The sequence below is a fragment of the Vulpes vulpes genome, chromosome X (assembly GCF_048418805.1).
Source record: "Vulpes vulpes isolate BD-2025 chromosome X, VulVul3, whole genome shotgun sequence".
NCBI lineage: Eukaryota > Metazoa > Chordata > Mammalia > Carnivora > Canidae > Vulpes > Vulpes vulpes.
In genome coordinates, this window is record NC_132796.1 from 119,310,037 (window position 1) to 119,328,049 (window position 18,013).

The 18,013-nt window shown below is 58.7% G+C and overlaps 2 protein-coding genes across 2 annotated transcripts; one reads left to right on the forward strand and one right to left on the reverse strand.

The window, feature by feature from the left end:
* Positions 1-247: 247 nt before the first annotated feature.
* LOC112912367 (paraneoplastic antigen-like protein 6B) lies at positions 248-3,762 on the forward strand. The gene is made up of 2 exons (XM_025989071.2): positions 248-548; positions 805-3,762. Exon 2 carries the CDS (start codon positions 949-951, stop codon positions 2,353-2,355), a length of 1,407 nt encoding a protein of 468 aa, XP_025844856.1. The 5' UTR covers positions 248-548; positions 805-948; the 3' UTR covers positions 2,356-3,762.
* Positions 3,763-5,355: 1,593 nt separating this feature from the next.
* On the reverse strand, positions 5,356-8,912 carry PNMA6A (PNMA family member 6A). Its single transcript, XM_025989073.2, has 2 exons — positions 8,569-8,912; positions 5,356-8,312 (listed from the first exon to the last, which is right to left on the reverse strand). Exon 2 carries the CDS (start codon positions 8,166-8,168, stop codon positions 6,762-6,764), a length of 1,407 nt encoding a protein of 468 aa, XP_025844858.1. The 5' UTR covers positions 8,169-8,312; positions 8,569-8,912; the 3' UTR covers positions 5,356-6,761.
* Between the last annotated feature and the right edge of the window lie 9,101 nt (positions 8,913-18,013).

Consider the following 18,013-nt stretch of genomic DNA (forward strand, 5'->3'; position numbering starts at 1 on the left):
CTCGGGCCTGTCCAGCCGCTCTCCCGTGGGCACCCGGGGATGCGGAACCCTCGCCAGGCTGATGCCCTGAGGTCACGTCCTGCGAGGGGCGAGAGGGACCGGCGGCGGTGGACGGGCTTTGGGTCTAGGACGGGGACTCCGAGTCGCGGACCCCCAGGGTCCCCACCTGTGCCAGCGGCCCCTCGGGGGCGGGGGCGTCACCGCAGGTGACGTCACGCGCGGTCCCGGGGTGCCCGCGGCGGTGGCCACAGGCCGGCCGCGTGACCCCCGCGCGCCAATGGCCGGGCGATCTCCGGGGCGACGCGGAGGGTCCGCGCTCTGCCGCCACTGCGCCCCCACCCCGAGTCCGCACTGCAGAGAGTGGTGGCGAGCAGGCGCCGGCGCGCCGGCCCACGTGCCGCGCAGAGAGAGGGACGGGCAGAGGAAGGAAGAGAGGGAGTGAGAGAGCGCCCCGGGCAAGAGGCGCGCACGACCCGGCCGCCGCTCCGCGCAGCCCCTGCGCGCCTCCCGCGGGGACCTCCACCAGGAAGGACCCCCACCCGAGGAAGGTACCAGACCCGGGGAGGGTGCGGGCTTGGCCCCCGGGAAACCCCGCCGCCCTCCGCCCGCCCCAGCGGGACTGCGGCAGCCCGCGGGGGCAGGGGGACGGGCTGGGGAGGGGGCCGTGGCCCCTGCGGGCCGGTGGAAGGCGGGGCGGGGCTGGAGCCTGGGCTGCAGAGGCGCCGCCCGGGGGAGGAGGGTCACCTGGGGGTGTGAGGGGGGGTGTCGGCATTAACCTCGCTCTCGCCCCGTTCGTATTCACAGGCTGTGGAGACCTGGGCAGTTCTCTCTGAGTCCTAGGCTCCCGCCCCAATTCATTCTCCCCCACCCGCCCAGTACCATCCTGGTCTGCTACGGAACCGTTTCCTGCCCCTGGTTTTAGCCCCGCGCAGGCGGAAATTGCGCGGGATGGCGGTGACGATGCTGCAGGACTGGTGCAGGTGGATGGGCGTCAGCGCTCGAAGGGGTCTGCTCATTCTGGGCATCCCAGAGGACTGCGATGAAGCCGAACTCCAAGAGTCCCTGGAGGCCGCCCTGTGGCCCATGGGCCACTTTACTGTGCTCGGCAAAGTGTTCCGGGAGGAGGATAATGCCACCGCGGCCCTAGTCGAGCTTGACCGGGAAGTCAACTATGCGTTGGTCCCCAGGGAAATCCCGGGCACTGGGGGTCCCTGGAACGTGGTTTTTGTGCCCCGTTGCTCAGGCGAGGAGTTCCTCAGTCGCGTGTTCCACTTCATGGAGCAACAGGGGCAGACGGTGGAGAGTGTGGCTGGGGCCCTGGGGCTGGGACTGCGCAGGGTGTGCTGGCTCCGATCGGTCAGTCAGGCAGTCCAGCCCTGGGTGGAGGCCATGCGGTACCAGCGCCTGGGCGTGTTTTCCGGGAGGGATCAGCCCGCTCTGGGGGAGGAGTCCTTTGAGGCTTGGCTACACCACACTGCCGACATGCTACATGTGTGGCAGGGGGTCTCGGAAAGGGAGAAGAGGAGGCGGCTGATGGAAGGCCTTCGAGGGACGGCCCTGCAGCTCGTGCACGGACTCCTGGCCGAGAACCCTGCCAGAACCGCGCAGGACTGCCTGGCGGCCCTGATCCAGGTGTTTGGAGACAATGAGTCCCAGGCCACACTCCGGGTGAAGTGTTTAACTGCTCAGCAGCACTCAGGAGAGCGGCTCTCTGCTTTCGTGTTGAGGCTGGAAGTCCTGCTGCAGAAAGCCATTGAGAAGGGGGCCCTGGCCAGAGCCTCAGCTGACCACGTGCGCCTGAGGCAGGTGCTCACCAGGGCCAACCTCACCGAGCCACTGGATGAAGCTCTGAGGAAGCTGAGAATGGTTGGGAGGTCTCCAAGTTTCCTAGAGATGCTGGGGCTTGTTCGGGAGTCTGAGGCATGGGAGGCCAGTCTAGCCAGGAGTGAGAGAGCCCAGGCGGAGGAAGGGGCTGGCGCCCAGGCCCATGCCCAGGCTGATGCCAGAGCCGACGCTAAGGCAGAGGATGATAAAGTGGACGAGAAGGAGCAGGAGCAGCAGGAGCAGGAACGGGAGCGGGAGGAGGAGGACACTGATGACCTTGATGCTGTCCCTGCAGGCCTAGGTCAGGCACGACCCTCAGAGGCCCCTGGGGGCCCCACCCCTGCCCAGATGGGCACTGCTTCCAGGGCGGGCCCAGGAGGTCCTGGCTATGAGCCAGAGGGCCTCACCCAGTCAGGAGACCGGGAGGCTGGGGAGCCCCTCGAGGAGGGGCTCAAGCCCATCCCAGACGAGTCAGGAAACGAGGATGGGCCTGGGGGGCTGGGCCTCCCCAAGTCCTCCTCAGGCAAATAGGCTCGGAAGGCCCAGGGGCCCCCTCTCCTCTCAGGCAGCCAAGTTCTGGAGGCAGGGGGAGGCCATGCCAGGGCGCAACCTCACCCCGCATGAGGAGCAGGGCCAAGGGAAGGGCCCACCCGGCCCAAGCCAAGCCCCCCGGGCACTCCACCACCCCGAAGGGGACCTGAACACTACCATCAGCCCTTCCAAGTGACCAAGACGACCCTGCTTGACACCAAATGGGGCGGGGAGACCTGCCCCCCACCCTCCCATGGCAGCACCACACCCAGCCCCAGTCCAGTCAGGCACACCCAATCCCTGCCAACTCAGGCAGCCAGCCTGGGAAGCACCCCTCAGTGGCCGGCCCCAGCCTAGGTGAGGGGCACCTGAAGCCATCTGCCACCCACGCTGGACTGGAAAATGTTAGGGACCATCTCAAGGGTGCCAGCCTCTTGGGCCTCCCAAAACGGGGACCCTTGCCCACTGACCCCCGGGGCACGTTGCTCCATGTTCTGGGAAGCCCACCTGTGTCTCTGTAAGCTCCTTAGTGACCCACGTGTCAAGCTACCCCTCCTCCCCACACCCTCCCCCCCCCCCCCCACACACACACACTAGCCATCATTCCCATGCAGAGCCTTGAGGTGTGCAGGAACCTGCCGTGGGCGTCTTGGCCTCCCGGGGCACCCACCTGTCAGCACAGGCGCCATGAGCTTCAGTGTCCACCAAGGCTCTGCTCGCTCTCCTCCACTGTGGTGAGCTCAACCTCCGCTTTCTCGGTGTAGATTTAGGCCGAATGCTGCTTGCTCTTGTGGAGACGTGTGTGTGTGTGTGTGTGTGTGTGTGTGTGTGTGTGTGTTCTTATCTGAGCAGCTGCCCCCACCCCACCCCGGAGACCCTGAGCCCAGTTCCAGGAGATGGCGGGAAGGATGGAGGAGGGCACGGCCGGTGCTCACCCCGCGTGACCTCCGGAAGGAAGAACTGGCCCAACGACAGAAGTGGCCTGCGGCTGTCTCCACAGGAACTGTGCTCTGACGTGCCGCCTGTTGTCACTTGTGACTCAGTTTCCTTGGCTTGGCCAAGGGTCCCCTGCTGCCTTTTCAGCATCCTGGGACTGTCCCGTGCCGGCCATAGGGCAGGACCAGGCCCCAACATGTCTGCCGGGGGGGGGGGTGTCCTGGCGTGAGGGGACATGGCCAGCGTCCGTCATCCTGGCCAGAGGTTGATCGTGGCCCTCGGGAAGGGAGACTATGGCAGGAGGGCCATGGTGGTGGGGGATGCAGAGGCGCCCCGTTTGGGACCCTGAGAGGAGGGAGGCCGTGACCTATGGGCTCTACTGACCGTCAGACGTTCCCCTCTCTGTTGTCATTCCCTATCTTCAGTGGTTGCAGTACATTTTCTCTTCAATAAATTTCATTGAATGTTTCAGCCATGTCTTGCCTCTGCTCTGGGCTCTGGAAGGAACAACTTTCTACTGGAGCTGCAGGAGGGGATGGGGTTGTGAGTGGCAACATTAGTGTGGTACTGGAGTATTTCAGGGGTGTATCCAAGAGAAGTTGTGTGATCGTGATCACTTGGGCGGATGGAAACTGGTGAGAGGAGCTTACTAGAAGTGTGGCTGGTTGGGGCCACTAGAAACCTCAGGCAGCCCCCAGGAATAAAGAGGTTAGACTGTATAGTGAGGAGGGGACAGCAGATATCCTGAGGATCCAGGATTTGTGGAAACGCTGTATGCCTTAGGACATCCACTGGGTCTGAAAGTTCAAGTGCAAATCCCATAGACAAGCCAGTCTCCGAATTGCCTGGGTATGTTGTTGGATAGACCTATCAGGAGCTGCATGCTGGTGTGTGTGGCGAAGAGATCTCTCATCCATTTACAATCAGCCTACACTTGGAAGCCAACAAGAAGCCAGGCTCCATGTAGCCTCTGAAGGATTCTTTGGACTTGGGGGTGTGTGATAGCCAAAGAATGGGCAGGCTGGGTTCCACAGACCTCACGCCGTGTGTAGTGGGAGGAAATCCTTGGGAGACAAACGCAGTCATTCCATGTTCAAGACATTCCTGCCCTATATGAAATGCTACAGCTAGAAGCGAACTGGCATTAGGGGTAGACCTTCTTGTTGGCAGTGATGGTAGTATTCTTGTGTGATATGTTAGTGTAGGATATGATTAGGGCCTTTCTTTTATTTTTAAATGATTTACAAATTTGTGTCTATTGGTCTTCATCCTGGGAATGTCCCGTTTGCCTTGCCTTTCGAAATTAATTAATGAGGTTTATCAAAATTTTCTTCTTTACTGGGGGGGAAGTGTGGTTTTAGGCATCCCGTTCCTAGGCTTGAGGATTGCTTCACGTGTTTGATGCATGTAATGAGGCTATGCAAGAAAGAGCTGTCTTATCCCAAATTGTTGTAACATTCTTCATGAGGAAGCCAGAATTAGACTGATAGGGTTTTTATTTTAAGTTTTTTTTATTTATTTTTTTTAATTTTTATTTATTTATGATAGTCCAAAGAATCCTTCAGAGGCTACATGGAGCCTGGCTTCTTGTTGGCTTCCAAGTGTAGGCTGATTGTAAATGGATGAGAGATCTCTTCGCCACACACACCAGCATGCAGCTCCTGATAGGTCTATCCAACAACATACCCAGGCAATTCGGAGACTGGCTTGTCTATGGGATTTGCACTTGAACTTTCAGACCCAGTGGATGTCCTAAGGCATACAGCGTTTCCACAAATCCTGGATCCTCAGGATATCTGCTGTCCCCTCCTCACTATACAGTCTAACCTCTTTATTCCTGGGGGCTGCCTGAGGTTTCTAGTGGCCCCAACCAGCCACACTTCTAGTAAGCTCCTCTCACCAGTTTCCATCCGCCCAAGTGATCACGATCACACAACTTCTCTTGGATACACCCCTGAAATACTCCAGTACCACACTAATGTTGCCACTCACAACCCCATCCCCTCCTGCAGCTCCAGTAGAAAGTTGTTCCTTCCAGAGCCCAGAGCAGAGGCAAGACATGGCTGAAACATTCAATGAAATTTATTGAAGAGAAAATGTACTGCAACCACTGAAGATAGGGAATGACAACAGAGAGGGGAACGTCTGACGGTCAGTAGAGCCCATAGGTCACGGCCTCCCTCCTCTCAGGGTCCCAAACGGGGCGCCTCTGCATCCCCCACCACCATGGCCCTCCTGCCATAGTCTCCCTTCCCGAGGGCCACGATCAACCTCTGGCCAGGATGACGGACGCTGGCCATGTCCCCTCACGCCAGGACACCCCCCCCCCCGGCAGACATGTTGGGGCCTGGTCCTGCCCTATGGCCGGCACGGGACAGTCCCAGGATGCTGAAAAGGCAGCAGGGGACCCTTGGCCAAGCCAAGGAAACTGAGTCACAAGTGACAACAGGCGGCACGTCAGAGCACAGTTCCTGTGGAGACAGCCGCAGGCCACTTCTGTCGTTGGGCCAGTTCTTCCTTCCGGAGGTCACGCGGGGTGAGCACCGGCCGTGCCCTCCTCCATCCTTCCCGCCATCTCCTGGAACTGGGCTCAGGGTCTCCGGGGTGGGGTGGGGGCAGCTGCTCAGATAAGAACACACACACACACACACACACACACACACACACACACACGTCTCCACAAGAGCAAGCAGCATTCGGCCTAAATCTACACCGAGAAAGCGGAGGTTGAGCTCACCACAGTGGAGGAGAGCGAGCAGAGCCTTGGTGGACACTGAAGCTCATGGCGCCTGTGCTGACAGGTGGGTGCCCCGGGAGGCCAAGACGCCCACGGCAGGTTCCTGCACACCTCAAGGCTCTGCATGGGAATGATGGCTAGTGTGTGTGTGTGGGGGGGGGGGGGAGGGTGTGGGGAGGAGGGGTAGCTTGACACGTGGGTCACTAAGGAGCTTACAGAGACACAGGTGGGCTTCCCAGAACATGGAGCAACGTGCCCCGGGGGTCAGTGGGCAAGGGTCCCCGTTTTGGGAGGCCCAAGAGGCTGGCACCCTTGAGATGGTCCCTAACATTTTCCAGTCCAGCGTGGGTGGCAGATGGCTTCAGGTGCCCCTCACCTAGGCTGGGGCCGGCCACTGAGGGGTGCTTCCCAGGCTGGCTGCCTGAGTTGGCAGGGATTGGGTGTGCCTGACTGGACTGGGGCTGGGTGTGGTGCTGCCATGGGAGGGTGGGGGGCAGGTCTCCCCGCCCCATTTGGTGTCAAGCAGGGTCGTCTTGGTCACTTGGAAGGGCTGATGGTAGTGTTCAGGTCCCCTTCGGGGTGGTGGAGTGCCCGGGGGGCTTGGCTTGGGCCGGGTGGGCCCTTCCCTTGGCCCTGCTCCTCATGCGGGGTGAGGTTGCGCCCTGGCATGGCCTCCCCCTGCCTCCAGAACTTGGCTGCCTGAGAGGAGAGGGGGCCCCTGGGCCTTCCGAGCCTATTTGCCTGAGGAGGACTTGGGGAGGCCCAGCCCCCCAGGCCCATCCTCGTTTCCTGACTCGTCTGGGATGGGCTTGAGCCCCTCCTCGAGGGGCTCCCCAGCCTCCCGGTCTCCTGACTGGGTGAGGCCCTCTGGCTCATAGCCAGGACCTCCTGGGCCCGCCCTGGAAGCAGTGCCCATCTGGGCAGGGGTGGGGCCCCCAGGGGCCTCTGAGGGTCGTGCCTGACCTAGGCCTGCAGGGACAGCATCAAGGTCATCAGTGTCCTCCTCCTCCCGCTCCCGTTCCTGCTCCTGCTGCTCCTGCTCCTTCTCGTCCACTTTATCATCCTCTGCCTTAGCGTCGGCTCTGGCATCAGCCTGGGCATGGGCCTGGGCGCCAGCCCCTTCCTCCGCCTGGGCTCTCTCACTCCTGGCTAGACTGGCCTCCCATGCCTCAGACTCCCGAACAAGCCCCAGCATCTCTAGGAAACTTGGAGACCTCCCAACCATTCTCAGCTTCCTCAGAGCTTCATCCAGTGGCTCGGTGAGGTTGGCCCTGGTGAGCACCTGCCTCAGGCGCACGTGGTCAGCTGAGGCTCTGGCCAGGGCCCCCTTCTCAATGGCTTTCTGCAGCAGGACTTCCAGCCTCAACACGAAAGCAGAGAGCCGCTCTCCTGAGTGCTGCTGAGCAGTTAAACACTTCACCCGGAGTGTGGCCTGGGACTCATTGTCTCCAAACACCTGGATCAGGGCCGCCAGGCAGTCCTGCGCGGTTCTGGCAGGGTTCTCGGCCAGGAGTCCGTGCACGAGCTGCAGGGCCGTCCCTCGAAGGCCTTCCATCAGCCGCCTCCTCTTCTCCCTTTCCGAGACCCCCTGCCACACATGTAGCATGTCGGCAGTGTGGTGTAGCCAAGCCTCAAAGGACTCCTCCCCCAGAGCGGGCTGATCCCTCCCGGAAAACACGCCCAGGCGCTGGTACCGCATGGCCTCCACCCAGGGCTGGACTGCCTGACTGACCGATCGGAGCCAGCACACCCTGCGCAGTCCCAGCCCCAGGGCCCCAGCCACACTCTCCACCGTCTGCCCCTGTTGCTCCATGAAGTGGAACACGCGACTGAGGAACTCCTCGCCTGAGCAACGGGGCACAAAAACCACGTTCCAGGGACCCCCAGTGCCCGGGATTTCCCTGGGGACCAACGCATAGTTGACTTCCCGGTCAAGCTCGACTAGGGCCGCGGTGGCATTATCCTCCTCCCGGAACACTTTGCCGAGCACAGTAAAGTGGCCCATGGGCCACAGGGCGGCCTCCAGGGACTCTTGGAGTTCGGCTTCATCGCAGTCCTCTGGGATGCCCAGAATGAGCAGACCCCTTCGAGCGCTGACGCCCATCCACCTGCACCAGTCCTGCAGCATCGTCACCGCCATCCCGCGCAATTTCCGCCTGCGCGGGGCTAAAACCAGGGGCAGGAAACGGTTCCGTAGCAGACCAGGATGGTACTGGGCGGGTGGGGGAGAATGAATTGGGGCGGGAGCCTAGGACTCAGAGAGAACTGCCCAGGTCTCCACAGCCTGTGAATACGAACGGGGCGAGAGCGAGGTTAATGCCGACACCCCCCCTCACACCCCCAGGTGACCCTCCTCCCCCGGGCGGCGCCTCTGCAGCCCAGGCTCCAGCCCCGCCCCGCCTTCCACCGGCCCGCAGGGGCCACGGCCCCCTCCCCAGCCCGTCCCCCTGCCCCCGCGGGCTGCCGCAGTCCCGCTGGGGCGGGCGGAGGGCGGCGGGGTTTCCCGGGGGCCAAGCCCGCACCCTCCCCGGGTCTGGTACCTTCCTCGGGTGGGGGTCCTTCCTGGTGGAGGTCCCCGCGGGAGGCGCGCAGGGGCTGCGCGGAGCGGCGGCCGGGTCGTGCGCGCCTCTTGCCCGGGGCGCTCTCTCACTCCCTCTCTTCCTTCCTCTGCCCGTCCCTCTCTCTGCGCGGCACGTGGGCCGGCGCGCCGGCGCCTGCTCGCCACCACTCTCTGCAGTGCGGACTCGGGGTGGGGGCGCAGTGGCGGCAGAGCGCGGACCCTCCGCGTCGCCCCGGAGATCGCCCGGCCATTGGCGCGCGGGGGTCACGCGGCCGGCCTGTGGCCACCGCCGCGGGCACCCCGGGACCGCGCGTGACGTCACCTGCGGTGACGCCCCCGCCCCCGAGGGGCCGCTGGCACAGGTGGGGACCCTGGGGGTCCGCGACTCGGAGTCCCCGTCCTAGACCCAAAGCCCGTCCACCGCCGCCGGTCCCTCTCGCCCCTCGCAGGACGTGACCTCAGGGCATCAGCCTGGCGAGGGTTCCGCATCCCCGGGTGCCCACGGGAGAGCGGCTGGACAGGCCCGAGACGCGCCTGCCCGCGTTGTGCTCTGGCATGGGTGGGGAACAGGGTGTGTGCGTGCGGGGGGTGCGTTATGGGGGCTTCTTCGCTTGTTTTCCTCCTCCCCCACCTCCAGAACTGGTCCTGTCCCAGCTAGGCGAGAAGCACCTCGTCCACGTGCGGTCACGTGCGGTAAATGCCACATGCGCACAGGCTCATTCACACACTCCACCCCAATGGAGGGTCGGCAGTCCCCACGCTTGCGCAGGGGCCGAGGCCGCGGTGGGTGCACGAAGGGCCAAGGCGCTACCCCAGCGCCAGTGGCCAGCCCCAAGGAGGGTGCCTCAGACTCCCCTGTTTTGCTCAGTCCAAGTGCCGATCCCAAGAACCAGCTTCTGCTACTTGGGGGTCAACCCCTTGGGCCTGTATCTTACTTACCATGCGCCCTTGGGCAAGTCCTTACCCCTTCTCTGGGCCTCAGCGGAGCGATAGGTTTGGGGACTCTACCTGAAGGTGCGTCCAGGAGAGCCAATGGGCTGGGAGTGGAGCACTGGGTGTGGCCCCTGCCCCCTGTGCCCTCACCAGCCTAATGGGCTGTGAGACATTTGCTGCCTTGGCCTCTGAGGACAGCATGGCTGTCGTGCCTCCCCAGAGACCGCCAACTGTCTGTCCCCGACTCAGCCTTCTTCCACAGATCCTTCCCCTTTCCTTTGCTCCCTAGGCTAGTCACGGCACTAGGGCAGCGCTGCCACCACGTGAAACGGGGCTCCAGTCCCTCTGGGTCTCTGGCCACCCTGCACCTGTCCTGTCACAGGAGTCTGGTGCCATGTGGACAGCCTCCCTGCCAGTCAGATGGCAGACAGGTTCCCTCCAGTTCACACCTTCCACGGCTGTTCCCTGTCTGCCCCCCTTCTCTTTCCTTGCCTGGCATCTGGCCAGACATCCTCTTCTGTGGCTTGCTTTGCACTCTCAAGCTCTCCTGGTCACGGTTTCCCTGAGCATCCAGCTCACTCACGCTCCTTGTGGAATCTCAGCCCTGGCTTATTTGTCTGTGACCCTAGGGAAGGGCACTCACACTGTTCCCAGTCTTCAGGAATTACAGACACTACTGCCACCAGCGCCCTGCGATGCTGAGCCGCTGTTGGCACAACGGGCTCTGGCACATACACCAAGGGTTGGTTTTGCTGGGACTCGGGCACTTGGGTGCCCATCACCGCCATGGCCAGGCGTCGCTAATCTGTTATCTCCCTTGAGTGACTGAACCTGTGTTCACTCCCACCAGCAGCGTGGGCATGCTCCTGTGTGCCCCACAGCCTGAGCAGCCTTTGGTCCCTTCTGGCCTCGGCCACTTGCCCACCCCCACGGGGAGAAGCACTACCTCACTACTGTGTGCCTTGTGTTTCCCTGCCCTGGTCGGCGGTGAGCTTGGGCATCCCCGCACAAGTGTGTCAGCCATTCCCAGGTCCTCTTCTGGGAACCTCCTTTACTCATTTCCTCCCCGGTGCTGGGAAGCCTCATTGGCCTGTTTCTACAAGAGAGTTCCTGGCATTGAGGTCGAAGCACTCTCATGTTTTCTACACTCACCCATGGCCCAGAAGCAGGTCACGCTGGAATTGGTCTCATAGTTGGAGCTTGGCTGGCCTGTGTGGCCTTACTCCCCCAGCTCTCTTGTCTCCTGGGTGGTAAGTGCTGGGTGAATGAAGAAGTGCAGGGGTTCTGCCACAAACCAGCTTTCCCAGTCCGCCTCGTGTGTGGACTCCCTCCCTTTCTCCCCACTGAGGACCAAGACTGCCTCTCCTGATACACGTGAACCGCTGCCCTTAACGCCCACTGTGACGATTTCTGCCCACCAAACCTTGCTGTTAGCCCCACCATGGCTGGTGCCCCACGTTGTCCTCTTTCTTGGTTTCCGCCATGATCTATCTGGGATCATTCCCCAGAGAGGGCGCTCCCACGGGGATGTATGTGGGTCCCATGTTGCCAACTGTCAATTCATTCCCTCGGTTTTCAGCCTCGCTTCTTCCTCCTCTCCTTCCTTCCATACCTGCTGACTCCAGGTCCAGGACTCTCTGGCTCTCCCTTGGGGTACCCTACCCATTCCCCTCCTCTGCCAGGGCTGGGCTGTGACGCCTCAACTACATTTCCTTTGTCACCTTGCAGCCCTCACTTTGCTCCACTGTCTCAGCGCAGCTGACCCTCTTTCCTTCTCAAAACCTTTTCCTTCCTCGGCTTCTGTGAGCCCCCACCTTTGGGCTAATCTCCTCCCTCTCTGCCTGCCCAACTTTGGAACTCCCTCCTCTTTCTCCTTTGCTTGAGTTCAGTGTGGTGGAGGTGGGCTCCCAGCCTCAGCTCCAGGACCCCTGGGGCCTCCAACACCATTCTCACCTGAGGCCCGCTCATCCGAGAGACCCTCTGCTTGCTGACGGCTCCAAATGTTTTGTGTCTGGGCGGGACCCCTCCCCTGAGCTCCGCACAGTTTGGTGGGCTCACCAAACTGCCCACTTGGATGGTCCAGGGGAACTTCAGAATGAAGACGTCCAAATGTCCAGACAGGAGCACTTCATCCCCCTGGACACACCGGCCGCTTCCCTCGGCATCCCCCAAGGGTCCCGCCTTCCACCTGGTTGCTCCAGCAAAGATGCCAGGATTCTTTTCTCCCCTCTCCTTTGTTCTCCGCTCTCAATCTGACCCATTGTGGGATTTTGTCAACTCTAGTGGATGCCTGCTAACCCTCTCCACGTCTCCATGGTTCCTGGCCTCATCTCCTGTCTCCTACTCTCCCAGCCTCCGGGTTGGCCTCTCTGTCTACCTTCCTCCCACCCATGTGGCAGCCAGGGCGAACTCTTTGCAACACCACCAGATTCTGCTCCTCCCCAGTGTCAAGTCCTCCCTGTGGCTCCTCATCTCCCTAGACTAAGGAAACTCCAAAGTCCCCTCCCTGGCCAACAGTCCCTCTCTGCTGCTCCCCACCACCACTCCCCCTCCCTGCCTGCACCACACACGCCCTCCCCTCCACCCCTCCACTCCCACCCAGGGAGCTGGCCTCCTCCTCTGCTCTTCTTTCCGTACCAGCAGTCCCCAGCACCTCTCACCAAACTCCTGCTTCATCGGCCTTCTCGGCTTGCCCCAGAGCACCATACCCGGCTCTTTCTCACCTGTGGCCTTTGCCTTCCCTCCTCCTCTGTGTGGGACAACCCACCCCAAGACCTTCCCTTGGTAGTGGCCTCCTCCTCCTCCTCCTCCTCCTCCTCCTCCTCTTCCTCATCCAAATCTTGGCAGAAAGGTCCTCTCCTCCCTGAGGCCTCCTCTGCCCGTCCACCCACAGCAAAAAGTGGAATCTGGAATACTCTCCATCCATATTCACATCAGCGGCATTGTTTTTATGGGTCATCGTGTGACAGATAGCAGAGATTTGGGCCTCAGCTTTGGGGCATCAGGGCCTCCCTCCCCAGGTGGCAAGCCCCCCAGGAGAAGGGGCCTTGCCCATGTTTCTCGCCCCAGGGTGCCCAGCACCCGGAGCAGAGTCTGGCCCACCGGAGGCCCTTGGTGCCTTCTTTGGAGCAAGCACCCAAATCTGTCAGCCTGCCCCCGTCTGCCAGGGACCTGGGACAATTACCCCCCAAGGGCTGTGGAGAGCCCTGTTGGGTTTGAAGTAAAGGGATGGCAAGGATCAGCCCCGCTGTGGGGTGAACTGGGCAGCAGGGAGGTAGTAATCCTGGAGCAGAGGGTGGCTTCTGGAGTAGGCCAGACCAGATGGTGATGGCCTGGGCCTCCTTAGGCAGAGGGTTTAAGAGAAAGGGGGGGGGGCGCTCCAGGCTTCAGGGAGGGAGAAGGCGCAGGGAGGGCTCAAGCTGGGTCCCAGGTTTCTCACTTCTGTGTGGGCCCAGAGAATGGGCAGGCCCTTGTCTGACACGGGGATCACACCAGCACTTGTCTTTCCTCTCACCTTTTGTGAGAGGAGGTGTTGGCAAGTGGGGTGACAGGGGCAGGAATGAGTTTCTGTGGCCACGCTCAAATCTGAGAGTCCTGTGTGACACCATGTTGAAACATACTCTGCCCTCTTCCTCCCACCCCCACCACCACCCAGGCCCTGTGGGTGGCTGGGCTCCCTGGTGGACCTAAAGGAATCAGGTGTTCAATTAGGTGCTCAATTCCTAAAGGAATGAAGTGTCCCTCCTGCTTGGTCCAGCTCACAGGGTCTTCTGGCTTTTGGCTCGGTCCCCCTGATTGCCAGTCCTGGGCACTGTACAGAGCCAGCCCCCAGCAGGTGCTAACCACGCGGAGAAATAAACACAGAAACACTTCACTGTGGGGTGTTGCAGAGATGCTTCAATCAGGGTTCACAGAAGGCCCGGGCCTCTAGGCGACTGGATGCTCCCTCCCATAACATACCTCCTCTGGTAGTAGCTGTTGGGAATGAAGACCAAGACCAATGAAGACCAAGCTTAGCTGAGCACATAGAACCCAGGCGTGGCAGCGGGGGTGGGGTGGGGGATTCAATGTTTCTCTTCACCTGACTGCTCCCCATCTGGGTGACCTCAGATGTGTCCCTTAATCTTCACAGGTTGAGGGGGAGCGTAGTCTGCTCACAACCTGGGAAGGGGAAGGGCTTCTCTGCTTTACACCACAATCGCCAAGGGCTCAAGCCGTGAAGAGCCCAACGGACCCCTCCTGTCTCGTCTGGGGAGAGCCTGGAGTTCCCTCCTACCACCTTACCAGGCAGTTCCCACCCACATCTCCTAAACTGTGGCTTCAGACCACGTCCTTGCCAGCCAAAGACTGCTCTGGCTGCTCGCCAGCCCGCTTCCTCCACCACCCCCTCTGCTCACACACTCAGCTCCTGCTGCTCCCAGCATCTGGGGGCTCCCTGCACTGCCCAAAACCTTCCACAGGCTCTTGGGTAGCTCCTGGGTAGCGGGCCCACTCCTCCCTTTCTAAATGTGGGTGGTACTTGGGATGTGGCCAGCCTCGAATGGTGGCCAGCCTGCCTCTGCCTTGGGTCAGGATGGGGATGGTTCTCACGTAGAGAATTGGTGACGAGAGTGTGAATTGTGAGGCCATCTTTGGACCTCTGTGTGCAATCATTCCAAACAACTCATCTACCTACCTTGTGACCCAGCCCTGGCACTCCTACTTTCTCGCCCAGGGGAATGGAACACAAAGAGACTCACTCAAGGATGTGAGCCTTTCATCAGCTTTCCCATCAGCTTTCACCACAATAGCCCCATACTGGAGCCAACCCAGATGCCCATCAGCAGGAGAATGGACAAGGAGCTTGCAGTGAATCTCCTCTCTGTGGACCTCTGACCCTCACAACCACATGGGTGTGTCTCAAGGACGATGTGCCATGTGAGAAAAGTTAGACACCAGAGTGTGACCCTGTATGATTCCATTGATAGAGAGTGCAAGAGCAGGAATGCAAAAGGGAGGTAGGAGTGACTGGCAAGGAGGTCAGAGGTACTTTCTGGGAAGACACAAATGGTCTGTAGCTTGACAGGGGGGCTGGGTCAGTCACCGGGTAGATGCAGTTTTCAAAAAGCATTGAACTGTGTATACAGTGAACAGAAGCAGCAGTAAAATGAACCATGTTCTTTAGGGCTCCGTTACGGAGCACCTGGTGCTATGGACTGAATTTTGCCTCCCAATGTTTGTATGACTGTATGTGTATGTACGTTTATATGCCAAAGCCCTAAACCACAGTGACGGTATTTGGAGAAAAGGCCTATGAGGAGGCAATTAATGTTAAATGAGATCTTAAGGCCCTGATCCGATAGGAGTAGTGTCCTCCTAAGAAGAGATGCCAGAACTCTCTCTCTCTCTCTCTCTCTCTCTCTCTCCCTCTCTCTGTTTCTCTGTCTCTGTCTCTCTCTCTCTTACCGTCTCTCTTTCTCCCCTCCCTCCTACCCCAAACGCACAGAGAAGACATTTTGTGAGCACACAAAGAGATGGAAGCCACCCACAGGTTCAGAAGAGAGCTCTCTGCAAAACCCACTGTGCTGGCACCCTAATCTCAGACTTCTAGCCTCCAGAACTCTAAGAAAATCAAGGTCTGTTGTTCAGCTGCCCAGTCTGTGGTATTTCCTTATGGTGGCCGGAGCTAAGGCATCTGGGTTCCCTTATGTTTGCCTCGGAGAGTCATAGTTCCTTGGAGAACCCCTATTTCCTCATCTGCCAATCAGAGTCATCTTCCTGTCCCAACGGGAGGCCGTGAGAATCCCCTGTGAGGCTGTACGTTGTAGTGTTTTGAAGATTCCACGTTCTTGTATTCTCCTGAGGTGATATTGTATTCCCTGCCATGATGGGTACAGTGCCTCTACCCAGGCTCCGTCTCCTGTAACGTACATGGTGGGAGGTCAGGGTCAGAGCCACAGTGAGGGAGGGGGTAACAGAAACTCAGGAGCCTTTAGTCATGAAGGTTCTGGGGATGACAATTTCCAGGCTGTGGAGTTGAGCTCCTGCAAGGCAGGGAGGGCTGGCCCAGTGTTCTCAGGCTTGATCCCCATCTTCCAGCCCAGCCTCCTCAGAGCCTGGCGATGGCCATTGCAGTTTCCTAGGAACAAAGCCCCTGAAAGGGGGGCAAGTCTGTCTCTCCTGACGTGCCACCACCGTGCCTGGAATAAGGCTATGTCCTGCCCTATAATGTTGGACCTAGGCCCCTCAGGGGCCCAGCCAGGCCCAGCCCAGTCCACCCCAGCCCAGTGGGCGTTTGGTGAGCTCTGAAGCCTTTGCCTACTTGTCTATGCTCCCCCCACCCCTTCCTGGGCTGCCCCTCTCCTAAATAACCTCCAGCCTTCTCCAAATGCAAGTGCTCCTTTAGCCTCCGGGGGCCACGTGTATGGGGCACTTCCTGTCCCTCCCGCTTGGGAAGGAAAGATATGTTTTATTGTTTCCCTCCCTCCCTTCTCCCCACAGGGAAGGAAAATCCATCCCTGTGACCCTGGGTGGGGGGTGCTCCCAGGGCCTCCCCCAGACAAAACGAAGACCTTCATGTATTCATCCAACAAGGAGTTATGCTGTATCCTCTGTGTTCCACTCATTATAGTACGTGCTGAGCCTACGCCTATATGTCAGAGCAGAAGTACACCTGCCCTAACTCAGGGCATAGTCTAAGGGGTGACCACAGACCCTAAGGAAATCATCCCCCCAAGCAAACGTGGAAGGATAAACTCTGTCATATCCATCAAAGGGATCCACCCCACCCCTACCCCAGTGCCCTACCATCCATTCAGGTGGCAGCAAAAGCTCTTTGAGTGCATCTCCTTCCACGGATGGATGGCACAGAGATGCAAAGGATCAAGCAACATTCCCTGAGTGCTTCTTCCAAGCCAAGCATGGCTCTAGAGTTCAGGGATCTGGGCAGTGAGTACAATGAGAAGAGTCCGAAGACAATAAAGAGTGTAGCTCTTGGCCTCTTTATTCTTCTTCTCCTATCCCCCCCCCCCCCACACACATACTTCTGTGGAGCCTGGCAAAGGCCATCCTCTTGAAAACTATGACTCATGGCTATTGGAGCCAGGTGCCTGAAAAAGAAAGTTTTGGTGTCAAGAGAAAACTTTTAGTGTCAAGACTCATCAAGTGTGGAGAACTCAGCATAGGCAGTGCCCCCATAAACTGTAGTGTAGGGAGGCCAAGGGGCTGTTCTCTCATTCAAAAGGAACTGAGATTTTGACCTGTGGGTGGGTTGGGAATGCATGTGAAGGGACTGTAATTTTGTTTGTTCATTTGTTTTAAATCACTCCTGAGGCTTTGTGGATCTGCTCTAAGTATCATACCTGCCGATACATATAAAATGGCACATATGACTAGTGCTATGAAGGAAAGGTACACGGCGCTAATGAGAACTCTCAAGGGGGATATGAATCAGTCTGGAAAGTCAAGGAAGTCTTCCCTATGAAAATGGCAGGGGTGCTGAGACCTGAAGGACATGTAGGGGATACCTAGGGGAAGGAAGAAGGCGAGAGCAGTGCAGGCCATGGTTACAGCAATGTTCAAATGTCCAGTGGTGGGAACAGTATTACCTAAGAGGGGCTAAAATATGACAGGTCAACCAAGGGTGAAAGGCTGATGTGAGATCATGATTGGCAGACAGGTATCAGAACTCTCAGGCTGTATAAACCAGAGTAAAGAATTTTAGCCCCAGGAAGGAGGCAAGATGGCGGAAGAGTAGAGGTCCTCATTTCATCTGGTCCCCCAAATTTAGCTAGATAACTTTCAAACCACCCTGAACACCTATGAATTCCACCTGAGATGTAAAGGAAGGACAGCTGGAACGCTACAAGTAGAAAAGTGACCACTTCTCGCAAGGTGTTCTGCACTGGACAAAACAACCAGGAGGAAGAATTCACCACAAAGGAAAGAACCGGTGGTGATACTCTGTGCCACAGATCTAATGGATACAGGTTTAAGTGAAATATCGGAGATAGAATTCAAGAGCAGAACTAAAAAAAATCACTGGTGGCTCCTGAAAAAAAAAAAAGCATAAAAGATTCTAGAGTTCAAAAGGGGTGTTGCCTGTGTTCTCCTCTAGTATTTTGATGGAATCTTGCCTCACATTTAGGTCTTTCATCCATTTTGAGTTTATCTTTGTGTATGGTGCAAGAGAGTGGTCTAGTTTCATTCTTCTGCATGTGGATGTCCAAATTTCCCAGTACCATTTATTGAAGAGACTGTCTTTCTTCCAGCGGATAGTCTTTCCTCTTTTATCGAATATTAGTTGACCATAAAGTTCAGGGTCCACTTCTGGGTTCTCTATTCTGTTCCATTGATCTGTGTGTCTGTTTCTGTGCCAGTACCACACTGTCTTGATGACCACATCTTTGTAGTCCAACCTGTAATCTGGCATTGTGATGCCCCCAGCTATGGTTTTTTATTCTAAAATTCCCCTGGCTATTCGGGGTCTTTTCTGATTCCACACAAATATTACT